The 23,325-nt window shown below is 40.9% G+C and overlaps 1 protein-coding gene across 2 annotated transcripts in view; it reads right to left on the bottom strand.

The window, feature by feature from the left end:
- Window positions 1-23,325, bottom strand: part of PDE4B (phosphodiesterase 4B) — a 380,290-nt gene that overhangs the window by 323,872 nt on the left and 33,093 nt on the right. For both annotated transcript variants that reach the window (XM_005300089.5, XM_005300088.5), the window contains exons 2-3: window positions 12,470-12,583; window positions 1,768-2,003 (exon numbers count right to left, since the gene is read on the bottom strand). In XM_005300089.5, coding sequence (XP_005300146.1) covers window positions 1,768-2,003; window positions 12,470-12,511 — 278 coding nt within the window. In that variant the 5' untranslated portion in view covers window positions 12,512-12,583. The remainder of the gene's footprint in view (window positions 1-1,767; window positions 2,004-12,469; window positions 12,584-23,325) is intronic.

The following is a 23,325-nucleotide window of genomic DNA, read 5'->3' as shown; positions in this document are numbered from 1 at the left end:
AGAGAGGAGGTGCTACAGCAGAGTGCATTAAGAATCATGGGAAATTATGCCTGTGGTTTCAATGCCTTACAAATAAATGTGTAACGCACACAGTGCTGGGATTTACTCTTTTATATTTCTACCGACTAAATCATTGGTTTACCAACATAAAATTTATCAAAACCTATAAGATATTTACATTTTCAGTGTTGCCTTTGAGGATCTTCCACAAGACCCAGAGATTTTGCATTTGAAAACAAAATATTTCGTGTGTATATAGTGCGGTGGTTGGAGAATTAACAACCCTTCACCCTTTGGCTGAGACCAAGTACAGAAAGTTTGATAAACATTTTTGAGAAAGTATGAGCATGTTGAAAGAGGGCTTTATAACGGAAGTGGAGTTGCAATAATGGGTAGATGAATCATTGATTGCTCAATTTGTAAGGTAGAGCAGAGAAACATCCCCTGCAGCTCCATGTAAGGCTTAGATTCTATAATCCTCCTTGACTCACACTTTTGCAAACTTGAAAGCTATAATATACACTCCAGAGTAGGCCAACAGTTTTCATCAGACATCAACATTTATAACCCATCTATGTTTTAAGTTAGTGTTACTAATTTTTAATATCTATGTGAATATCGCAGGCTACAGGGTACTCCCCCAGACTGGAACTCAGTGGGTAAATGAGCAATATAAAAAACAAAAAAAGGAAAACAGAAAGTAAACAGAGGTCAGAAATAAATCCGTATGTAAGAAGCTCAGCTGGCTCCTTAGACCCAAATAAAACTAACTCGAAAACACATCGATTTCATGACTGACCCAGACTCCTGACACATCTCTAGTATATCTATACAGCTCATTATGGACATCTCCAATGGTCAGTCTTCCTTTCCTGAATATCATTAGGGAGCAGCTATGAGACTTGAGACCACAATCCTCCTTCATGTGAGGCTTTGACAGCTGTCCTGGGATATTCTCATCCATTATCTCCACCTTCCCAAGGAGTTAGAGCACATCCTTTCAATCTCAAGCCTGGTTCTAGCTAAGTAGAGACACCTACTTAGTTTGATATCTACCTCCCAACAGAGATTTTGTCAGTTACACAAGTAATAAAGCATTAATTTATAACTGGCATACCTAGTTTCCAGAATGATATGCCTCCCCCACCCCCACCCCCAACTTCCCATCACATGACTAGATTCTAAATCACATCATACTGAGCTTATAGGAAGAAATAGAAAGGAAACCTGAATTATAAGTTCGGTTAAAAAAAAATAGACAGGAAGCTGTAAAGGTAAGAGGCTTTGACTCAGGATGACTTTAATTTTATGTTCCATTGACAAGTTCACTAATGTTGGGATTTCAAAGTCTCTTAAGATACCTCAAAACCAGAAAGATCCTACTGCTTCCTGAATAACTTCTGTAGGTCATTTCTAACACACATCAGACAATTTTGCACTTACATATTTATAAGCATTTTGAACTACTCCTTTAATTTTTAACCAAATGAAAATTTTTACATTTGTTCAGACCACAGAATGTTAATCATTTCATCAGTTAACTTCTTACAGTGTTCACCACTACAAAGTCAAAATTCCAAACTGCTGTACTGCAGTTATTTCCTAATCTACTTGAGATACCATAATGTGATACTGGTTGGTAAATGCTGACTTTAGTATTTTAACCACTATATCCCTCCCCCACCCATTTATTGAGTAATATCTTGAGGGCTCGTTCAAAAAAAAAAAAAACACACAGCAGAATTTTAAGAATCTGAAACAATTTACCTGTCCTGGTAAGTGGTGATGGCAATACTCGGTGGCGTCAGCAAAGGCAAAGTTGTTGGTCTAGCGAGGATGTCTCTGTCAGGTGTCTTAGCTCTTTCACTTTGTCTGTGGGACAATGGTGGTAACTGCAAATTACATGAGCAACACCTTCTTCCTCTCCAGAGATCTATGCCGAGCATATTACTAGATGTACTATAAGACTTGCTCAGGCCACATTCTAAGTAATCTTTAGCAATCTGAAAAAAAAAAGTAATTGAAGTTATGCAAATACATTTTTTCACAAAGAAAGAATATCAGCAATTAATTTACTTTCATAAATATTTAGTATTTGGGGGAGCTGAACTACTCACAAAATAAATCTTTATTCTTAGCTTCTGGAAAAATTTTACTACTGCCATATTACAAAGTTTTGTGCTCGTTTGCAAATTCACCGCTGTGAATTTCATAATATTTACAAATTGGAATCAATCCTCCAGTTCTGAAAGCTGAAGTTAAGCAGGAACGATCCCCAGCTGAATAGTCCACATTACATGGCAAACCTTCAAAATTTAAACTTTTCCTATGAATAGTCCATTTAGTGTTCATCCAAAATACCACTCCTCTCTCACACAACACAAATTCATGAATTACCTGTTAGCTCCCTTTTCTGTGAATCATCACAGATCATCAGGTTTTGCCCTATTCATACCAACTGGTGAAGATAGAGACCTCAGAGTTGGTGCTATCATATAGTCTGAATCATCCAAGATCTACTACTTGGGACAAATTCCCAGCTGAGGTACCTTAAATGATGTGGACAGTCCTAAAGAGAAGAGTCTGATCAGCCAAGTAGTTTTGTTCTCAAACTTCTACTGGTTTAATTCCAAAACATCACCAGTCCTGGAAGCTAGCTCCTAGTCCTCCCACAGCTGAGCCAGAAGTACTTCTGTGTGGGAGATCAGCCTGAACCTTACAGTTCAGATCTGGTTCAAAATCTGGAACACCTCGAAAGTTCCAGGGCATCCTGACCTGAGATTTTGATTCAATACATCATAAATGGAACCAACTGCAAAACATGGAATATAGGTTCAAATTTTGAACCTTTCCAATGTTTAGGAGTATTTAGAGCTAAGACTTTGGTTCACATCTGTCATAACTAAAAGGGAAGGGTAACAGCCCTCCTGTGTACAATACTATAAAATCCCTCCTGGCCAGAGACTCCAAAATCCTTTTCCCTGTAAAGGGTTAAGAAGCTCAGGTAACCTGGCTGACATCTGACCCAAAGGACCAATAAGGGGACAAGATACTTTCAAATCTTGGTGGAGGGAAGGCTTTTGTTTGTGCTCTTTGTTTTGGGGGTTGTTCGCTTTTGGGACTGAGAGGGACCAGACATCAATCCAGGTTCTCCAAATCTTTCTGAACAAGTCTCTCATATTTCAAACTTGTAAGTAAACAGCCAGGCAAGGCGTGTTAGTTTTTATCTTTGTTTTCTCAACTTGTAAATGTACCTTTTTGGTAGAGTGTTTATCTCTGTTTGCTGTAACTTGAACCTAAGGCTAGTGGTGATTCCTCTGGGCTCTTTAAGTTTTATTACCCTGTAAAGTTATTTTCCCTCCTGATTTTACAGAAATGATTTTTACCTTCTTCTTTAATTAAAAGCCTTCTTTTTAAGAACCTGATTGATTTTTCCTTGTTTTTAAGATCCAAGGGGGTTGGATCTTGATCCACCAGGAGATGGTGGGAGAAAGGAGGGGGATGGTTAATTTTTCCTTGTTTTAAGATCCAAGGGGTTTGGATCTGTATTCACCAGGGAATTGGTGAAGAGTCTCTCAAGGCTACCCAGGGAAGGGAATTAGCATTTTGGGAGTGGTGGCAGGGGACCAGATCTAAGCTGGTAGTTAAGCTTATAAGTTTTCATGCAGGCCCCCACATTTGTACCCTAAAGTTCAAAGTGGGGAAGCAGCCTTGACAACATTCATCTCTACTTCTTATAAACTTTGAGGAAAACAAGTCAGATGATGCTCTTCCCCTTTATGCAGAAACTGACTGTACTTGGCCTGCAAGACACTCCATTTTCACCATGCCAGTAAGTTCCACTAAGATTTTTCAATTTCCAGTTCAGAAGGCAAAGACAAGCACTATAAACGAAGTCTGTGGTAGCTAATTGTTCTCTGAAATCTTCACATCTAAAGTGAAAGGCAATCACATAATCACACCTGGCTAAAAACGTGAATTGTTTTAATGAAGGAATTGCTTTACTGAAGACATAATTGATAGTATAAGCCACCATACACAAGACATCATCTCAAAGTTTCCAGCCATCACTTCCAGTATCTAATTTTCTGCATAATCAGCTTCTTAAGATTCTATGAAGCAGTGTGTACAATCAATGCTCATGATAACTGTAGCCTGCCAGGCACTCTGGCTTATACTAAACACAGAGTGCTCTTAACATGCCTTTCTTGACTGTTCATTTCTTGCTCTTAGAAGGGTGTTAGTGGGCAATTGCTCTTCCTCCTGGAGTGTACTTTCACGTTGGGTCCATCTAGATAGGGCCATTGAGACTTCGTGACGAAACATTGTCTGTAGTGTTTTCAGGATGCTCTATGCCTCCGTTTTATCAAACATCCAGTGCAGTCAATTGTCTCAACCAGTGTCTGGTTCAGATGGGGTAAGGATGAGAGAAAACAGGCTTATCCTCAAATTGCATAAGTCTGGAGCAATGTTGAGGCAACATGGAAAAATGGCATTGGTTATATCTGCACCTTCATCTGAAGGTGTAGACCTGCCTTTTGTTACTCAAGTTAACAATATAGTTGAATTTCCAGCTATCGTTAGAAAAATCAGAGTAGCCATAACCATGACAGCTTCTCCCCACCCCTGATCTGCAACAGCTCAGGATATTTTGACTATTTGTTTCAGATGTGGCCCTCAATACCCTCACCCTTATAACGGTCACCTTAAGATTCGAGGACTGCAATGTGCTTTACAGAATGCTACACCAGGAGCTGAAATTGGTGCAGAATTTGACAGTCTGTTTGTTAAGTGGTATATCTGTCAAAACCAAGGCAAGGAAGGTTATGTCTAGTGGCTGAAGCAGCGGTGGTCGTGCCCAGTGGTCAGAACCAAGGGTTAGTGCTGGAACCAGGAGTCAAGAGCAGGGCTGGAAGAAGACAACAGTAGGGCTGGGAGGTAGGCTGGACCCAGAACAAGGCTGGAGCAGGACCAGAGACAAGACTAGAGCAATGGCGGGGCTGGAACAGACTGAGGCCAGTGGAATCTGTCACCACTATCAAGCAGAGCAGAGTTCCAAGCCATGAAGTGACGTTGAGCAGAATAGGCTGCTCCGAGAGTCACCAGAGCAGCCCCAAACTTGTGGATTGGCTGGAGCTCAACACAGGACTAACTCATCCCCACATGAGGCTTATTCAGGCTGTAGTCCAAGGATGACTCATCACCTCATAATATCTACCATGAACATACTGGTCTCAGGATGCAACAGATCCCATCCTGGCTAATTCCTTTGGGAGCACTGATGATGGCTGCCAGTACAGCTATTTCTGAAGGACAATACAACACATTTTAAATCGAGTAGAATCCAAGAGGGTTAACAATCTAGTTAAAAGTTAAAAGTTGTGAAGTTATATCACTTGTTTTAGAAAGTGATATTCCAATATCCTACTCGCCCAGTTATGCGTCCTTCAAAACTTGCACTCAAAAGTTAATAGTGCTTCAAATTCAATATATTGAAAAAAGCAAGTGATTCCTAAGAGATAGCTTCATAATGCTGGCAGCTCTTAGACTAAAGTGTGTGAAAGAAAGAGACAGGCCTTTTATAAGACGCCAAAGAAACAAGTGTTGGTACAGTTATACATAGGGCTCTACCAAATTCACAGTCCATTTTGGTCACTTTCATGGTCATAGGATTTTAAAAATCGTAAATTCCAGCTATTTAAATGTGAAAATTCACAGTGGTGTAATTGTAGGGGTCCTAACCCAAAACAAAACAAGGTTACTGTAGGGGGCGTTGCAGTACTGCTACCCTTACTTCTGCACTGCTGCTGACGGCAGCGGTGCCTTCAGAGCTGGGCAGCTGGAGAGCAGAAGTGGCTGGCGAGAAGCCCAGCTCTGAAGGCAGAGCTGCCACCAGCAGCAGCACAAAAATAAGGATGGCATGGTATGGTATTGCCACCCTTACTACTGCGCTGTTGCTGGTGGCAGCTCTGCCTTCTGGCTGGGAGCCCCTGTCAACTGCCACCAGTTTCCAGCCACCTAGCTCTGAAGGCAGCGCAGAAGTAAGGGTGGCAATACTGCAACCCCTCCCTAAAACAACCTTGTGACCACTCCCCGCAACTCCCTTTTGGGTCAGGACCCCTAATTTGAGGAACACTGGTCTCCCCTGTGAAATCTGTATAGCATAGGGGAAAAGCACACAAAAGACCAGATTTCACAGGGGGAAACCAGATTTAACGGTCCATGACGCATTTTTCATGGAATTTGGTAGGGCCCTGGTTATACACCGATCTCTTCCCCAACAGTATAAATTTAAAAAATAAAACCAAGAACAATTCACTGATCTTATCACAGATAATGAGTCTCACTAATGGGTGACACAGGACATCCCTACAAGAGGCTGCCTGGAAGCTTTTTATGGAATTGGAGTTGTTAATGCCCCAAGTGACCTCTGATGGCATGTGAAGGATTCAGATTTTGTTTCAGAATTATCTTGCTAACACAGAGAAAAGGAGCAGCTAAAATAGGGTAGAACCAACTGTTACACTGAATAGAAATGCTACAGCAAGAATGTAAATTAGTTATGTATGCAATATAGGCAATATGCTGTTATATTTGAGCAATCCAGGTACCATCACCCCAGCACTTCTTGACTATACTGATAAATTAGGAGCCATTTCAGAAAACAAAGTCAAGATGAAAATGAAATGCACAATCTCAGCCAATGCCACCTGCTGCTTGTTTCAGATCATATTTTAAAAACTAGAAATTTAAACCTATTCATGTTCTCAAACACTTAGGTCAGATTCTGCCACCTTCACCTTGAGCAATACTTTACTCCAGAAGTAGTCCATCTGAATTCAATGGGACTCTTAACAAATTAAGGAATGGCATTCACATGGATAAAGATAGGAGAATTTGAAATATTATTCCTGTTAATTTCTTTACAGGATATGATTAAAATACATCTACAACTTGTATTTGACTATGAAGTTCGGCTTAAATAGATTTGATCCAATGTTCCTCCCTCTGTGGAGAAAGTCAATATAAGAAAGATGAACTTCTTAGGATTGTTTTATTGATAGCTATACAGCCTTGCCTCTGACATTTGTCAACTGAACTTTGGACAAATAAAAATAACAGGCATGTGGGTCCCGGAGCCTGAAACCCTCACTCACATGATGTAAGAGGCTTGATGTAAAGTTGGGGAATAAATATAATACATAAATTAATTAGTTGAGAATATTCTAAGAATTAAAAAAAAACTGCAGAAATATAATACCTTTCTCCCCCAGAAAGACAGATTTAAACTCCCCAACTTTACATCAAGCCTCAGTTAATTTATCCTGCAAAAGTCACCGAGATACTTCCTTCTACAAACCATAAAGGTTCATTGTTGGGTGTACATTTAAAATGGAATTCCTATTTTATAAAATGCATTTAGCTCAATACAATAGAGCAAAATGGCCAAGATTTCATTTTTAAATGGGCGGCTAAAGTTAGATTCCTACATTCATCTTTTTATAGCTGCCTAGTTGTACGCAGTTTCACCTTTAATGAGAGATTTGCAAATAACTATAGCTGGATGAAAATTTTGATGGAAACTGGGCAGGCAGGTGGTCTCCTGGAATCCACAGTTCCTGAGGGTCCCCAGTTTTCTGGCAGCCAGACAGGCTCCCCTGCTTGCTTCCCAGCAGCGCAACAAGCTGGCAGACTAGGCTCCCCTGGTCCCCACCTGGTGGGCTGCCAGGCTCACCAGACTGGTCTGCTCCTCACTTGACTGGCTCAACAAGCTATCCTGGCGGTCCACTCTCCCTGAGCTACTCGGTGGCTACGCGCCTGGCTGACTCCCTGGACAGCTAGCTCCTGGCTGCCCACCTCCGCAGCTAGCTGCTTTTCCAGACTCCTGCAGAGCCAATGAGCCCATCCAACAGCCAGCAAGCCCAAGAATTCTGTTTTGATTCTCCCAAAATTGAACTTTTCTGGGAATCCCTTCCTGTGAAAATAGTGTGAGTTTTTGATTTTTTGCCCCCATGAGGGATTTTAAAAAGTTTCAAATATGTGATTTTTTGTGTGCGTGTGTGTGAGAAGGGAATTCCATTTTCTGGTCAGCTCTCTATAGAGCCACAAAAGAGATGCGTGGATTTAGTGCTGATGACTGATGTGAGACAGATGTGAGACCTGGTAAGCATAAGGAGTTCAAATGACCATACTGAAATGTACCACTGAGACATGGAGTTTTGGGACAGAAAGTGTTAAGTGGGTTTGCTGGCAAATCTCCCAGATAAACAAACAAACAAGCAAACAACAGGTAAGGTAAACATTTATCCCAATCACTGATGCGTTGGTCCACAAACGTTTTCAACATCATTTCAAGGATTCCTTTAAATCTCTCAATCAGCCTATTAGTCTGGGCTGGTAGGGAGACGATCAGAAGTGTTGAACCTCACATTTCTCCACAGCCCTTTATGTAGAGCAGACAAAGTTTGACTCTGATCAGTCCAAACCTCATGGGGAAAACCCACCCAGTTAAATATTTTTAGCAAAGTGTCAGCCACCTTGTCTGCCTCAGAGCTACTGCTTCTGGATAGCAGGAGACACAACCTATTACTATCAGAATGTACTTTTTCCTTCTCCAGGTAACTTTGCTAAGGGGCCACACAATGTCCATAGTGATTCTTTGAAAGGGTTACTCTATGATGGGAAGGGGGGAATCAGCAGGGCCGCCCAGAGGGGGGGGCAAATGGGGCAATTTGCCCCAGGCCCCGGGCCCCGCAGGGGCCCCCACAAGAATATAGTATTCTATAGTATTGCAACTTTTTTTTTATGGAAGGGGCCCCCGAAATTGCTTTGCCCCAGACCCCCTGAATCCTCTGGGCAGCCCTGGGAATCAGGGCAGCCTTACCTTTGTCTGTGAACTGCAGGAAGCCCAAGACCCAGTTCTGATAAGCCCGGCTTTTGACAAACCATTTATGGTTTTTACAAACATCTCTGATACAGGGCTTGGGACTGGGCTGATGCAAATCGTAAGAAAAGGGAAGAGACATCCCAGCGTATCTGAGCAAGAAATCACTCCCCCAAGTGTAAAACTACACAACAGTTGAAAAAGAATATTTTGTAGTGGTATGGGCCCTCAGCAAATTTCAGCCTTATCTTTTTGGACAACACTTCACTGTATAAACAGACCACTCACTACTCACCGGGTTGCATCAAATGAAACGGATGAATGTCAAGTTGCTAAGATGGAGCCTGGTACTCCAAGATTATGATGTGGAAGTAATTTATGTTAAAGGGAATACAAACTCAGTAACTGATGCTTTGTCCGGGAATTAAGTCAGTGGGTCCCCCTGAGGGTGCCAGACAACCACACTTGCTAATACCCAGTTCTGTTGGGGGTGGGGTGATGTGATAGTTGTGAGACCTGGGAAGTGTAAGAAACTCAAAACAACTATGTTGAAATGTGCCAGACAAGCATGGCCTCTTGGGATAACAACTGTTATGTGGATTTCCTGGGGAATCCCTGGAGAGTGGTTAATGCAAACTACACAACCCCAGTTATGAAAGAACCCAGCCTTTTGAAACTATGCCCTCAGGAGAGGGTCACTGACTTGTCTAACTTGCTCCAGGATACTGGAGATCAAAGGCCCAGGCTGTATGAAGAAATAGCTGAACTGTGCAGTGGGAGTCTGGTTCCTAATCTAAAAACTGACATGATCTTGGGACCAACAGGGAAACCCCAGTTGTTGTGTTTGAAAGACTGACAACTACTAAAGCCCTACGTCAGGGCTGAGGGTGACCTCTGGTAAGCTTTTAGCATATATTTAGGTTCTTTCATTCATATATGTTTTCTCTGGAATGCTTTTGTCCTACAAATAAATGTAGGTTTATAAGGTTGGTTGGTAACTGGTGTACAATGTTATAGCCACTGGAGAAAGAATAAACCGCAGGTGCTGAACTCTGGTCATACCTGCTGGGATATCGCAGTGAGGTGCAAGCCTAAACTCCAGTCTGAAGGGAGAAAGACATGGGTCTCCATCCCAAGAGAAGTGATGGCTGAGAAGCTTAAGCTTTAAGCAGATGCCCTCAAGGAAGACCAGGCAGGTGGGTCAAAGGTGCAGTCAACTCTGAAACTGACACATATTATGGTGTCGGTGTGTGCGATCTAGGACAGTGGGGAACTGTCAAAGTGCCAAAAACAGTGACAGCAAGTACTGTAGAAGGGAAAAGCACGGTGAAGAGTCTCAGTTTTGGGTGGGGAAGGTACAGTGAAATGAAAATGAGTTATGCAAAGCTGAAAAAAAGGCAGATGGCTGAGATATGCTGAAAAAGGCAGTTCAACACTGAAAATCTCAAAGGCACAGCTCATTGACCAGCTATACACCAAGGACCAGAAAAGGAATCACCAGGCAACATCCAGCCATTGGCAGAGAGTCCAGCAGGCAGGGGAAATCTTGAGGGGGAGGGAAGCTGGGAAGAAGCTGGCATATGCAGCAGTCATGCTCCATCCAGATCAGATGCACCACTGCAACTGGGATCATGGCGAGACTAACAGTTAGAGCAAGAGAATCTGTGGCTGGAGAGGGAAAGATTGCACCTGGAAGCCCAGATGCTTGCAGCTCAGGAGCAAGAGTACAGATCAGGAGAAGCAGCATCAGCATGAGTGAGAAGGAGAAGGATTATCAACTTCAGCTCATTATGGAAAAACTGCACCGGCAAAACATAATCTGGTAGGTGGAGCCAGATCCCATGTACCTATCCGCTGGATGGCACAGACTCCATATTATTACCTCGCTTTAAGAGGAGGATGTACATGCTTTTGAAATGGACCAGGTGGAGCAGGAGGACATAGTATGGTATCTGACTCCGCTACTGTTAGGGACAAAGGCTTTCTTGATGATCCAGCAAATGGACAGCATCTCTTGTCCAAAGGGGCCCCCCAACTCTTGCAGAAGGGTTGGAAAGACTTAGGCCTACTAGGGCCCCATAAGACTGATGGGTGACTCCTGGTATGTTTACTGGCTGTTTAAATTTCTTTATTGTTTTAATACATTTTCTTTGTAATGCTTTTACATTAAGAACAACAGTGCTTGCTTAGAAAGTTCTGTGATAACTTGTAACAGCTGGCAATACACTGTTCCTATCCCTCAGAGAAAAAGCAAAAACACAGAATTGACCTTTTGGCACACTGGTTTCAAACCTCCCCCCCCCCCTGCCTAGAGACATGTGATGGCGAGAGTCCAGATTGGGTACTCCCGGAGTAAACCACAGAGGGAGGAATACATGTGAAGTTACCTGACAAAAGGCATTGGCTTGACAGCCCCTGACAGAGCCACTGAAGGGAAAGCTTCAGACATACTACTCTGTCAACAGGCTGATATAGAGTGGAGGGGGAGACTCTTTTGTGGGTGGCAGAGGCAGTTCAGTCACCAAGATTCATACAGTTCTTGGCCTCTTTAATGAGTTGCCAATTAGTGCAGAGCTGTACAGCATGGTGGAGAATTTGTGATGTGGGAGCAGGAACTGAGACCTATCAAACTCATCTTATATGGGGGGGGGGGTACCAAACATCCATTATATAGAAACATTTATCCATTGATTCAAACTAGTGACCTACAGGTGAAAGGTTCTGTACCTTATTTGTATTGTCTGAACGGCAGCCAGTTCCCCAACAGATACTATCTTCAGAGAGGGTAATTTTAGTGTGTTTACACACACACACACAGGAGAGATAGAGAATAAACACATATTAAAATTACCCTTTCCAATTAGTACTTGCTGGGGAATTGGCTAATGAACCATTATATATAACACCTACACACAAACCCAAACAAACTACATTAGAAGAATATTAAAGAATGGCTGCTGCTGGTATTAAAAGTGCTGGAGTGATATTGAAAATGTAACAGTTACATATACTCTGGGAGAAGATGATTTTCCATTTTTAAAGATCCCAAGCTGTAATAAACAAGGCAATTACTGCTGTGATTATCATTGCCATTATTACAAATTGATGCATTTCTCCTGAGAATAAGAACTGGAATGTAATTAATAAAGGATTATTGTGGCAAGAGAAGTGATAGATTAATATATCAGCACATGGGGTGTTAAGAAACCACAGTAGTGAGTGCTGAAAAAATGCTTATAAATACATAATTACAGCAAATCCACAAAGTGTGGATCCAGATCAGATCTTCCTCAAAGTTTGTGGTTGGGCTCAGGTCCATCTCTCTTACAGTCTAATGAAGTAGAATGTTCAAGCACACACTGCATTAGCAACAGAAAAGAGTTTACATTATTATTTTTTAATCAATGGACCTTACTCTCCTCTCACTTACACTGCTATAATTTAGGAGTAACTCCAACGAAGTCAGTAACTCAAGGAGCAACTCCAGTGTAAAGCCAGCCTATGTGAAAGGAGAATCAGGCTGTGTGTTCTGTTCTGAAAAAAATATACTGGAATGAACAAACCTTGACTTTTTTAAAAACTTACGTCATCTGCTGTAACCGTCATGACACTTCTGCTTTTCTTCATTATAGAGATGAAAAATGCACCTGTTCGTGCCAACCGCTCTTGTTCAATCCAATTTCTCCCCAGACAGTAAACCTATAAGAAAAAGTGGGAAGCCTTTGTATTCTTGAGTAATAAGCTATGTAGTTGATTGATAACATGGTTAGCTGGCTTACAGCTTGCAGCTAACAGCATGTTTTCATAAAGCGCTTTGCAGCAGAAGTCCAAGCACAAAGATCCCAAGTGTCTAATTACATAGAAGTATAACATTCCATTTGCAAAATAATAATTTAATTAGTAATGAGAATTCTTTTAAAAAAAATCAGTGTTCTCAGAGTTTGGGAATATAAGCTTTGTAACAACTAGGGCTGTCAAACAATTAAAAAAATCAATCACGATAAATCGCAAGATTAAAAATAATCACTATTAATCACAGTTTTAATTGCATTGTTAAACAATAGAATACCATTTATTTAAATATTTTTGGATGTTTTTCTACATTTTCAAATGCATTTATTTCAATTACAACACAGAATACAAAGTGTACAGTGCTCACTTTATAGGATTATTTTTTATTACAAATATTCTTATTTACAACTTCACCTGAAAGTGAGACCAGGTGTTCACGTGGCACTGTTGTAGCCGTGGTTGCAAAGTATTCCAGTAAACACTTCCATGCTGATAATGGGTTCTGCACATTCATTTTCATCATCGGAGTCAGATGCCACCAACAGAAGGTTGATTTTCTTTTTTAGTGGTTTGGGTTCTTCTGACAGCATATTCCACACCTCGTCTCTCTCAGATTTTGGAAGCCACTTCAGATTCTTAAACGTTGGGTCGAGTGCTGTAGATATCTTTAGAAATCTCACATTGGTACCTTCTTTGTGTTTTGTCAAATCTGTACTGAAAGTGTTCTTAAATTGAACAATATGTGCTGGGTCGTCAACTGAGGCTGCTGTAACACGAAATATAGGGCAGAATGCAGGTAAAACACAGAGCAGGAGACATACAAGGAGTTGAGTCACAAATTTAACTGACACTTTTTTTTTTAAACATCAGCATAGAAGCATATCCTCTGTAATGGTGGTTGAAGCAAGAAGGGGCATACAAATGTTTAGTATACTGGAATACCTTGCAACGCTGGCTACAGCAGTGCCATGAGAACGCCTGATCTCACTTTCAGGTGACATTGTAAATAAGAAGCGGGCAGCATTATCTCCCATAAATGTAAACAATTGTTTGCCTTAGCAATAGGCTGAAAAAGAAGTAGGACTGAGTAGACTTGTAGGCTCTAAAGTTTTACATGATTTTGATTGGTTATGTAACAGATACAAATCTACATTTATAAGTTGCACTTTCACAATAAAGAGATTGCACTACAGTACTTGTATGAAGTTAATTGAAAAATACTATTTCTTTTGTTTATCTTTTTTACAGTGCAAATATTTGTAATCAAAAGTAATCATATAAAGTCAGCCCTGGACACTTTGTATTCTGTGTTGTAATTGAAATCATTATATTTGAAAATGTAGAAAAACATCCAAATATATTCATAATACATTTAAACTGGTATTCTATTATTGTTTAACCGTGTGATTAAAACTGCGATTAATCACGATTAATTTAATTTTTTTTTTAGTTAATCACTTGAGTTAACTGTGATTGACAGCCCTAGTAACAACCTTAGAAACATAGGACCAAATCCTGTGGTTCCTACCTAGTTTTTTAACAAGTCCTTACTCAGAAGTATATCAGAGAAGGTCCCAGGTTTGAGTAAACTGGCCCTTACAAAAACTAGTAAGAGGAGATATTTGTATTCATATTTTAACTCATACAGTAACTCTCACAAATATAAAGGCTCTATTCAATATTATACATGCATGCATCCACTTCTATACTGTAGCCCTCTCTTGGGTGAGACACTGCAGCCACTTTGGGCAAGAAGCACTACACAGCAGCATTTAGAAAAAGAAATGAAAAATAACTAACCAGATGAAACTGCAGAGGAAGACAGAACATAATCATTCACTCACCTAGGAATTTGGCCAGGGCACCAGGTGTTAAAAATCTTATTCTTTCTTACTATGAACTGAGTGCTCATGAAAAGGTGCCAGAGGGACAGCTCTGAAAAGGAAAACCCTTGGTGTTTTTCAAAGAACAGGTACAGCTCCAGTGCAAGCTTTTGCACACTGTCAATATGTATACCCTGGCTTGGAAAGATTACCTCTGGGGTGAGAGGACAAATCACTAACTGGCCTCTCTGTTGAGGCTACCAGTAAAGGGGTCAAGTAGTACCAGTTGTGGTGGTGGCTTTTATGGTGAAGACAACTCTCCAGAGGAATTTAACCAAGACCAAACAGCCCTCAGATGGTGAAAGCTTTCAGATACTACCCATACCGCTCATCTTTAATACACTAAGGCCTGGTCCACACTAACCCCCCAATTCGAACTAAGGTACACAACTTCAGCTACGTGAATAACGTAGCTGAAGTCGACGTACCTTAGTTCGAACTTACCACAGTCCAGACGCGGCAGGCAGGCTCCCCCGTCGACTCCGCGTACTCCTCTCGCCGAGCAGGATTACCGGAGTCGACGGGGAACACTCTGGGTTCGATTTATCATGTCTTGTCTGAAGTTCGATTGCCTGCCACCGAACCAGTGCATAAGTATAGACAAGCCCTAAGGCTCCAATCCCTGAAGTCAGGGGGAGTTCAGACATGAAAAGAATGTAGTATCAAGCCATAACTGTGTGCCAAGAGCCACCAAAATCATGCACGTATGAATTAGGATTAAACCACTGAGGATGAGGTGTTTGTAACATGCTCAGTATCATGCATGTTCAGACAGCATTCACAGGCTATTTCAAAATGCACGATACTACTTCACAATTCAAACAGATTCCTTCCTGGTTCAGAGGCAGCTATTGAAATTCTAACACAGTGTAACAACTGTGCTCACATTAAATGCCATTTAGATTACACCACCACCACACCATTTACAGAAATAATGCATAAGAAAAAAATCCAACTCGTTCTAAGGAGAATGCTTTGGGTTAACGAGCAAGAAGTGTTTGATCAGAGAGATCTAGAAAGCTACCTTACCATGCTACAAGGACTCAATGCTCATGCAGCTGCTGCTCATTTTATGAGAAAAGCATTGCAGCATATCCTTTCCCTTTAGAGTATATCACCCTGCAAAGAACATTAACATATGGTGCCAGCAATGTAGCTAGGTCTGATACCAGTCCCAGCTGTGACACAAGCACTACACATGCTTCCAGTTGCTTTAATTCCCGTAGGGATTCAGACATCTCTCTCACACCTACACCTCTTCAGGGTTTTTTATATATATGTTTTTCAGGGTTTTATATTACACACACACACACACACACACACACACACACACATACATACACGTGTGTGTGAGATTTAAAAATCACACACAGACACACACACACACACACACCCCTTCATCATCAGCCAAAGCATTCAAATCCCTCAGATCCACGCCAGACATCCTCATCTGTAAGAGCACAAGCACTATCACACAGCGCTGCAAGGTATTAGTTCTATATTCTTTGCTGCAGCCGCACAGGGGAAGAGCAAAATAACCTTTTTAAAAGGCACCTAAGAGCTGGGGGCAGAGGGAGGAGGGCAGAGGTACTGCACAGGCACAAAGTGTGACCATCCTGGGGCAGAAGCCCACAAGATACATGCTGAGCATAAGCAAATGAGGATGAGGTAGGGTTAGAGCTGTGGAACAAGTGTTGACAAAATGGCAAAAATTGGAGCATTCTGATGATTGCCTCTCAACTGCACTGCAATGTCACTACTTAGATGGGCAGGGTTAAAATGAGCAGCCTAGAGATGAAAGGCTCCATATCCCATTAACAACCTAACAACATCCTGTGATGCCACAATAAAATAGTGAGTCAAATGCAGTGATGATGCTGTAAATTACATCTTCTTGTGCCAAAACAAGCTGTCAGCAACACAAGGATGATTTACCACCATGGAGGGCAGATAGTCTTTCTGTTACTGTCAAATAGGATTTCTGCTGGGAACAGAGCTTTAATTTTCACTCAAGCCCCATACAAGCTGCTCTGGTCGCACAGTTTACAAAACCACTAAACCACCACACCCTCCACCTGCACTAGTCATGCATTCTTTCTAGCCAGCACTCTTCAATTTTGGCCTTGTACCCGTTCTTTATGCCCATCCTTGCAACTGAGGTTCTGGCATCACAACCTGGTCCTCCAGCAAAGTCTCTGATACCAATGACCTCGCCTAGGGTTATGCAAAAAATCAGTCTGTGTACACAATTAGGGAATTTGCTTCAATGACTTTTTTACAGAAAAAATGCAATAAGGAAGAACAATTTTATTCTGATACATGCATCTCTAAGCAATGCCAAGGGAAACACTGAACATTTCTGTCAGAGTTAATTGCTTCCACAAATATAGATTTAATGGGTATTTTAGTGAAATGAGCTACAGCCTTCTCAGCCTGAATGAAAGCTTTCACAGGGGGGGTGGGGAGGAGTGACATCTCCACGGGTTATCTATCTAGGTTCCTTTTTGGCTCCCCATCATTCTAGTAGGTAAGAGATTAGGCTTCTATTCTGCAGAAAAATAGAAATGTCTCTGTGTAGATTTATTTTATTTCCCACATAAAACTAAATTTCTGTGCTATATAGATCCCTGAATTCTATTACATTATAATAAAAAAGCTCAAACTACTCATTTAGTTTCCTTCAAAAAGCACCACATATACCTTACCCAACTCTTCAGTATGCCACTGACAAAAAGTAAAACAAATTGCTGTACCATGTGCTCACGACCTCTCCCTGTCTTTGCCATGGAAATTAAATTGTTGAGAGGGCCACTGATAGAGCATCATAGCATGTTGTGACTTAAAAGAAAGACCACCCTAAGCTAGTACCATGTCCCATTTTAGAGCACATTATGTCCCACAGTTAAGAGCCAGACCAGGTGTCTCATTCCTCAAGATGACAAAGGCAGGATACGTCATATAAAGCTCTCAATAACACATTCATTTCCAGCTAGCAGCAGGCATTACAGTCAAAAAAGAAGACTAACTCCTGTCTCATCTGCAGGGCTAGTGCTACAATACGGTGCTGATAAAATGAGAAGTGATTGAAATGTCAGCAAAAGGGGAAACGAAATAGCTAATAATGAAAGGAAGGAGTAGGTGGAAAAAACCCTCTAAACAGACTGTGCAGTTGATGGAATCCCTCTTAGGCAAAGCCAAACACGTCACATTTTTATTTGAATTTCTTTATAAAACAACAAGATGGTTAACACCCTTCCTATGCACAATAATCAAATCACAAAAAGAGAAAAAAGAAGAGAAGAGCTAACTCTCTCTTCCGGCCAACCGAAATACTTAAAAAAAAATCAAAAAACCACAACCTTTACTTATAATTGAGACCCCCTTATATAAGCTGAGTCAGACAGACATCACTGCAACAGCATGAAAAAGGCTCCGTAGCTAAAATGTTAGCAGATAACATCCCTCTCATCTGTTATAGGGACATCTCAAACACAAACGCTCACTTTTTTAAAATCATATTTCTATGAAGATTTTTATTCTCTTCTGTATGGTTATTTCCTTTGGAAGGATCCTAGCCATCTTGTTCTTTGGACAATTATTAAACTGGCTGCTCATTTAATTTAGACAGTCTCTTGAAGTTCCCTTAATTTAATTTCTTTGCAGAATTTGAGTTGGAACCCATCTTCATGTATCACTTGTATATATTTGAAAAAAATAATCCTTATATATAAAATGTTTTCTAAAAAAATCAAGAGTGAAAGCTCCAGACATCACTAAAGACAAAACTAATAAGACAAAGGCTCTGGAGAGGTTTTGAATCATAGAAGCATAGGCCTGGAAGGGACCACAATAGGTCATCTAGTCCAGTCCTCTGCATACAAGGCAGGACTGAATAACAACTAGACCTTTCCTGATAAGTGTTTGCCTAACCTGATCTTAAAAACCTCCAATAACAGAGATTCTATAACCCCCCTGGCAATTTGTTCCAGTGCTTAACTACCCTGACAGTTAGGAAGTTTTTCCTAATGTCCAACCTAAACCTCCTTTGCTGCAGTTTAAACCCATTGCTTCTTGTCCTATCCTCAGAGGTTAAGAAGAACAATTTTTCTCCCTCCTCTTTGTAACAACCTTTTATGTACTTGAAAACTGTTATGCCTTCCCCCCCAGTCTTATCTTCTCCAGACTAAACAAACCCAATCTTCTCTCATAGGTCATGTTTTCTAGACCTTTAGTCATTTTTGGTGCTCTCCTCTGGACTTTCTCCAATTTGTCCACATCTTTCCTGAAATGTGGCGCACAAAACAGGACACAATACTCCAGCTGAGGTCTTATCAGAGTAGAGTAGAAATACTTCTCATGTCTTGCTTACAAAACTCCTGCTGATAAATTCCAGAATAATGTTTGCTTTTTTTGCAACAGTGTTACACTATTGATTCATATTAGCTTGTGATCCTTTATAACCCCCAGATCCCTTTCCATGGTACTCCTTCCTAGGCGGTCATTTCCCATTTTGTATGTGTGCAATTGATTGTTCCTTTCCAACTAGTTATGCACCCACCTTATAGTAGCTCCATCTAGGCTATCTTTCACTATTTTTCTTTTTATGAAAAGGTCATGCGAGACAGTAACCAAAGCATTACTAAAGTCAAGATATGTCACATCTACCGCCTCCCCCCTTCCATAAGGCTTGTTACTCTGTCAAAGAACGCTATTAGGTTGGTTTGACATGATTTGTTCTTGACAAATCCATTCTGACTGTTACTTATCAGCTTATTATCTTCTAGGTGTTTGCAAATTGATTGCTTGATTATTTGCTCCATTATCTTTCTGGGTACTAAAGTTAACATGGCTGGTCTGTATTTCTCTGGGTTGTCCTAATGCCTAATTCCCTTGGAATAAGGACAAACCAGGGAATTAAGGACAGAAATAACCAAAATTTCATTTGGGAAAATGCAAGCTAGCATAACAGAAGAAAAATAATCAGAATCCAAGATATTAACTTATTGGGAGATAAACTTGAAAAGCAGTAGTACTGAAAGAGATCTAAAGTGATAGCTGAAAGAAAATTAGACATGACTATGCAGCGTAATATGGGAACAAAGATGATAAATCCCATTGGGTTGCATGCATAGAGGCATCAAGCCCCACACCAAGGCGATGAGTCTCTCTCAGGGCTTGTCTACACTACCGCTTAAGTCGATGTAAGTTTCGTCACTCCGGGATGTTAAAAACCACCCCAAGCAACATACCTTACATCAGCTTAAAGTGGTGCCTACACTACATCAGTGGGAGACGCTCTCCCGCCACCAACATAGCTTCTGCCTCTTGTTGAGGTGGAGTAATTACATCGATGAGAGAGTGCTCTCCTCTCAACATAACGAGTTTTCACCAGATGCGCTACAGCGGTGCCAAGATGTCAGTGCAGCAACACCAATTTGGCGCGGTAATGAAGACAAGCCCTATATATAACTCTTGTGCAACTACATCTGTATGTTCAGTTCTGGGAACATCATTACCATAAAGTTCTAGACCAATTGATGAGACTGCAGAAAACAACCAATATTAAAGGGCTAGAGGAACGGACTTATTAGGAAAGATTAAAATAGCAATGGATATAACTATAGCTTTGCTAAAAGATAACTAAAGTGAAGACACATTAAGAGTTTATGAAAATTTATAGCGGTAAACATGAAGAGAAAAGAAGAATTATCTATTGTGGTAGATGGGGCACAACAAGTAGTAACAAGCAGGACAGTTTTTTTAAAAAGGAACAATTAGGATAAATATTGGGGGTGGGGGTCCTGTCTTGATAGTGAGATCTTTAGGACCAAGATACAGTCTCCTAAGGAAACCCTGATTCCTATAAGCCTTTAAAACTAGGGTGGACAAAGCACTAGAAAACATACTGTAGGGAAGAGTCCCACTCCACTAGTGGATCACTTTTGTGATCCTCTAAGAGTACTGTTAAATCTAAACCAGCTTTCCTTGCTAATTCTTTACCAATTTTAAACATGAAGTATATTATATCCAGACTGCAAATCATATTATACACTTAGAGCCTACATTTGATAGTATGCTTCTCTTTCCCAAATAATTCTCTTGGAAATTTTGAACACAATGGTATGTAAGACTATTAAACTGCATCCTTTGTGTTTGTCAAAACTAATTTTTAAAAACATGATTTGCTATTGACCAGGCGATCTGTTTTACAAATATAAGATTTAAAACCTACATTTGATCTGGATTTCATTTTAGATGACTACATTAAAATCTGGGTACAAATCTGGATCATTATGTTTCAGTGTTTTTACGCTAGTTACCCAAACACCCGGGCCTCATAACTGCTTTAAAGAAAACAAGAGGCTTACCTTAATTTCTGACAACTTAATCATACCTTATCTTAATTTTTAATCAGATTATATCCACCAGCAAACCAAAACATCTGACCTGTACAAGCTTGCTAATTAAACTTGAATGTTTTCCTGTCCATTAGTGAATAATTTTGCTCTCCTATTTTCCGAAGAAAGGAATTTATCCCAGTGGACTAGTTAATGCTGGGTAAAAGAGAATACCTGAAAGCAATGCTGCCCACATTAACAGGCTTCCCAGTAATAGTCTAAACTAAAGAGAACCCTATCATCTCAGAGGTTCTCTAAGCTGCTAACCGGTACTAAATGAGAGTTAGTAAGCAATGTGTTAAAACTATCTATAAATAATATAAAATATGGTGGTCACCCTATCTAGATCATAAGATTCAATCAGTACCTAAAATGAAAGATCCTTGCAGAAGCAAGGAAGCTTGTCTTTCTTCACTGGGTGAAGCCTCGTGCAAGTCTATGGTGCTACTATTATATAATGTGTGTTTGTGTGTGTGCGCGCGCGCACAAACATTATATAATAATTAAGAAAGGAAAAAATTAAATAAGTCTAACACTCCACCTCAACATCCGAAGAAGTGGGCTGTAGTCCACGAAAGCTTATGCTCTAATAAATTTGTTAGTCTTTAAGGTGCCACAAGTACTCCTGTTCTTTTCACTCCACCTCAATTTATCCAACATGAGTGTTCTGTATTTTATCAGTTTTAGCTATTACTATTGCAATCATCACACATACAATTCTAAATGAAATTTTAATGCTATAGCACTAAAGGTGGATTAGTCCCCTTTGGGTAACAGGATACTGATACTTTCAGATATGTGTCATTGATTCAAGAGGTTTGTAGTGATGGAATCATTGTCTGCAGATTTTCTTGTACAGTGGCCTTTAAAATAATTTGGTTGTCAGTCCTACAGTTAGTGGACTGGTATCCATAGACTCACACAGCACACACCACAACTTGCCCCTTTTTGTTTAGCTCACAATGTAACAATTTATGAGTGCAGTATACTGATCAGGTTACTGTGTTTGTTGCTGTATGCATATATTGTGTTAATTCACAATCAGGTTTGTCAGAAAACATGCCCAGGAAAAGAGGGTGGTTCCTAATATTTACATCTCTTGGTGAACACATGAAGAACAATGCTGTGATAAGCTGGCTAGTCCCCTTTACCCACCACACCCCCAGACTTCCTAAACAGGTTTCTCCATTAATTTCTCACACAGGGGAGAATGGGGGGGAGGAGACTTACTAGAGTTTAAAGACACAGAAATCCTCTAAAGAATTCAGATGGTTAAGGGGAAGAAACTGTTCACAGTCCTTGAGAGGCTGGGGATATCTGGGAAGGTAGTCCTACTAGGGTCCCTGTAACTGTACCAGTCACCTCCCAAACACCCCTTTGTTGCCTGAGGTTGCTCTGCAGGTGTCTTACCTCGGTTTCCCCCTTTAGGCTCCTCATTAACTCACAAAAGGTTTCTCTGTTCAGTAATACCCCACCGTAGAGTCCAGTTTTATTGGCATAAAATTCAAAATAAACACAAGGAAGTCTTCTCCCCAGCCTTAACTGGGGCACAGCCCTTGCTCCCTGAGGTACTGTCTCAAAATTCTCCTGGCGTCTCATGGCCTTCCCTGCTTTAGCAGGCGACTCCAATCCCTTCCTAGCTGGACCATCTCCACCACTCTCAGACTCTCACTTTCTGCAGTTCCTCCACAACTTCCTGAGCATCCTCCCCATGCAGCTTCCTACTGCTCTTACAGGGCATCCACCTGAGCCTATTTAGTAACTAGGGTTGGCTGTCCCTAGGTCTCTAGCCCTTAAAGGAGCAAGCCACCCTGTTATAGTCCCCACGTGAAAGATGGAAAGACTTTTGGTAAAATAGGTGTGTGTGTGTAGGCCTTTTGTTGTTTTAATCCTTTTTTCCTGTTATGTTGTGTTCCTGCTGTTAATATTAAATCATACTTTGTTTTAAGAAAGCTGTTTGGGCCACAGTATTCACTGCTGGTCACCGCCCCCGAAGGGAAGAACTGCAGGTACCAAGTCCAGTCAGGTCTGCTGAGCAATCACAACTAGTATACAGGAGGGCTGTAGCTAGAGAACTGCAGGATTCCACCCCAGAGAGATGAAGGCTTGAGTCCTAAAACTTGGAGGGGGTGCACTTAGAGAGCGATCACAGAAGAGTGAGAGGTGCAGCTAGCCCTGAACGGTGACAGTATGTTTTACAGAACACCTGGGACAAATGCAACAGATGGTGTTACTCTGGAACTTTGGAACTGTGCCATGAATTTGTGACTCATGCCCCATTTTGGTTTAAGTGGGCCAGACCTCTCAAGTGTACCAGATTTTGCAGGATGTGTCCTTTTTTTAAACACTGAGTTAGGCTGCCTGCTCC

The sequence above is a fragment of the Chrysemys picta genome, chromosome 8, assembly GCF_011386835.1.
Source record: "Chrysemys picta bellii isolate R12L10 chromosome 8, ASM1138683v2, whole genome shotgun sequence".
NCBI lineage: Eukaryota > Metazoa > Chordata > Testudines > Emydidae > Chrysemys > Chrysemys picta.
The sequence above is the reverse complement of the archived record's forward strand: the minus strand, read 5'-3'. Positions and strand labels throughout refer to the sequence as shown.